Here is a 3,318-nt window from a genome sequence, read left to right as displayed (position 1 = left end):
AAACATATTCACAAATAGTCACTTTATTGCTGTGATAAGATAGGCATAACAATCATTTTGAGAATGAGTAATGATATACTGATGCTAGTCTGCTTGATTCAATTTCACAGTTTAATCGAGGTTAAAAGCAAATCAACAAATTAATATTATGTTGAATAATAACAGGGGATGTGAGCTAAATTGTTTTCTAAATTGAGTTTCAGTGCACAGCAGCAGATTAATCAGGACAGATGTTTTGGTACTCTGCTCCATCTAGTGGAGGCATGCAAACATTACAGCTCACATTTTAAAGGAGTACAGTACACAGCACTGTTTATGAATACTGGACACTTGGTTATACAGTAGCTATAGGACTGATCACAAATTAGAAACAAAACATCTTGATTGGACCATTTTATTTTCTCAGTGACATTTATGAAGCCAGAAGGAAGATCTGTTCTTTTGTTATCATACACAATGTCAAAAACAATGACTTTATTTTCTGCTCACCATCACATCAACATAATGCACACACGGTACCAACTACACTCACTGAAAGCCTGGGGGTTGGTACAGGGCCTGGTTCACCAAAGGAATGCTATACTAACATCTCAAATCCATCATCAGGGCAAAGACAATCCTTCTGCTTTGACGCCTTTGGGAGGGCAGGCCAAGATATGAGACAATCCAGTTTCCCAACGTTGGGATTCAGAGGGGGATAATTACAGGAAAGATTTGAGACCATTTCCAATAATCCACAGTCTGTCATCTATCTGAATGGAATGATGCATCAAGAAAATGAAGTGTTACCTAACGAGAACCCTTTTTTACAAGTCAATGGGAAACAGCTTAACACTGCACAGCTTGCGTGATGTACATGAGAACTTCAGTGACAGATGTATTGATGGCTTAGTTGTGATGCAGCATGGTTCTTATTTGGTAATTCAAATTGCATTGTACTCCCAAGCAAGACTCAGCTTTGCACAAATTAAGCCACTTTAATAAGGAATGTATGATTTGGGAACACGGACTAGAACAGACATTTTAAGAAAAGACAAAACAAGACCTTTCAATACAAATAAACAAGTGTGAAGGTTTGTAGAATGCAATTTCTGTGTGAAATAAGTATACCTACAAATCTGTAGATGTAAAGTTTATTTTGCCTCCATAGCTTTGGGTGCCAGACCTCCTGAGAAAATCAAAGTCAGAGAAGCTTTCTGTACAAAACATGTCCTCTGAAGAACTCGAGTAAACTGGTGGTCCTCTCTAAAATGAATTCCTCTTTGCTGGCTAAGATAATAGAAGTTGAATCGGGACATGAGACTCAGATGGCAATTTTTGTTTAGTTACCTTCCCCTAAGTAAAGTTTATTTCTAATTCATCCTTTTAAAAATGACAGAAAAAGGAACCTTATCAAAACTAGCACACTCTGGGGAACAAGGAAGTTATAGCACCCAGATATGTTCAGGAGACTCATGGATCCAAATGAAGACATCTAAGCTCCAAAACATTTTGGGGAACTGACTGACAGGATGACATATTTAGAGCAGGGCGGCGGCTTGGCTGTCATCTTACTATATTAAGCCTCTCTTGGAGCATTCTTCAGTGACCATACTAAAGAATTCAGATCAGAACTCCAATTCAAAACTTCCGATTCTGTCACTTCTACAGCGAGACCTGACAAATACTGTATTTGGGCCACTGTGTAGATTAAGGACCACTTGCTTATTATTACCAAAGAACAGTTAGAAAAACAGAACAAAAAGGACAAACCAGGCTACAGTAATATACACACAATGGTAAACACCCTCATGCTTCACAGGAAAAAATGAAAGATCACATGTCCAGCATACACACACGCACACACACACATATTTTCAAATACGCTGGTGTCATTTTTAACTCATTATTCATCTAAGAGTGGTCCGAGATAAAGGATGTCAGGAAAATGCCCCAACTTCAATATAATAAGGCTGCAAGTTGTATTTACAGCGGTCAGGTCTACAGACAGGCTGATGTTAGTGGATGTAAGATCTACTCATCAAGCTGAACTGAAGGAGGGATACAGGGACTCATTTACATCAAGAAGTGCACAGAAAAATGTACACTGGCATCTCGAGATTTTCTCCTTCACTTTTCCTATTCAACATTGATGTTTCTCTCAAGACGAGACAGTCGGTTGTGGACGTACCACTCTTGCATAAATGATGGTTAAAAACAATACCAGGCAAAATAGAGACATTTAAATAATTTACGATGTATTTACACAATAATCCATCTTATTTTCCAGCAGTGTCATTTCATCTTCTCAGCGTGGGAGTGCATCCTCTAGTCACCCATCTTTACTTTCGATGTCTGAGGGAGAAAAAATAAAACAGTTGTTACAATTTGAAATAAAGAAACATCCACATATTTTTAGATCCAGTTAGACTTTGCAATGACACTTCTCAGAACTCTGCAGCAATGGTCAATAACAAAAGCCTATAGCTGCAAACAAAAGCCGTGGATAGCTTCCTCTGCTAAGGAGAAGGAGACAGATAATTAAGGCGTGGTAAAAAGAAGCAGCCGTCTGGCTCATTCACCTGCAGAATGGCTACAATGACACCAAACAGGCCAATTGCACTGCCAAAGATTTCCACAATGAGGATCTTCACAAAGAGGCTGCCGTTCTGGGCGTCAGCCAGCGCTGCTCCGCTGCCCACGATGCCAACACAGATGCCACAGAAGAGGTTGGAGAAGCCCACAGTCAGACCGGCTCCGAACATAGAGTAACCTGGTGGGACGCAAATCGAATGAGTCAGAAACCTTTGTGAGAAAGAAAGAATAAGTACTTTATAGATAGAATAGAATCGTTTATTGTCATTATACAGGTACAATGAGATGAGTTGAGCTACTACTTTTTTTTAAGGTCAATCAAAAATACAAAAACCAACAAGAGACGTACACACTCCTGAGTGTGTACATCTCTTTCCTCAATTTCTTAACAATGTTCTCCATAAGCACTAGCATTGGCTATTCTTCCAGTAGTCTACACACATACATTCAAACACATTTATGTCATCCTTGGGTTTATATAAATGAGGGCTGTCAAACGATTACAATTTTTAATCAGATTAATCACAGCTCAAAAATTAATTAATCATGATTCTTTATGTATATTGTTGTGGGAATGGAAAGATAAATGAAAGAAGGCGGATATATCCATTTAACATACAGTATGTTTATTATAACATTGTTCTGTGTGTCAAAATGAAAGACAGCCCACACACCTATCAATCATCAAACCGTGGGGTCTTATTTCATTACGTGTTGATTTCTATCAACACGTAATGTTATATC

The 3,318-nt window shown here is 38.5% G+C and overlaps 1 protein-coding gene across 1 annotated transcript in view; it reads right to left on the bottom strand.

Moving 5' to 3' along the window:
• Positions 1-380: 380 nt before the first annotated feature.
• atp6v0b (ATPase H+ transporting V0 subunit b) overlaps positions 381-3,318 on the bottom strand; it is a 7,136-nt gene continuing 4,198 nt past the window's right edge. Inside the window, exons 7-8 of the mRNA XM_010770609.1 lie at positions 2,562-2,752; positions 381-2,334 (exon numbers count right to left, since the gene is read on the bottom strand). Of these exons, the coding sequence (XP_010768911.1) occupies positions 2,308-2,334; positions 2,562-2,752 (218 nt within the window). The 3' untranslated portion in view covers positions 381-2,307. The remainder of the gene's footprint in view (positions 2,335-2,561; positions 2,753-3,318) is intronic.

This window comes from Notothenia coriiceps, unplaced genomic scaffold (genome assembly GCF_000735185.1).
Source record: "Notothenia coriiceps isolate Sejong01 unplaced genomic scaffold, NC01 NC01_scaffold00008989, whole genome shotgun sequence".
Taxonomy (NCBI): Eukaryota; Metazoa; Chordata; class Actinopteri; order Perciformes; family Nototheniidae; genus Notothenia; species Notothenia coriiceps.
Note: the sequence above shows the minus strand (reverse complement) of the source record. Positions and strands in the feature narration are given on the sequence as shown.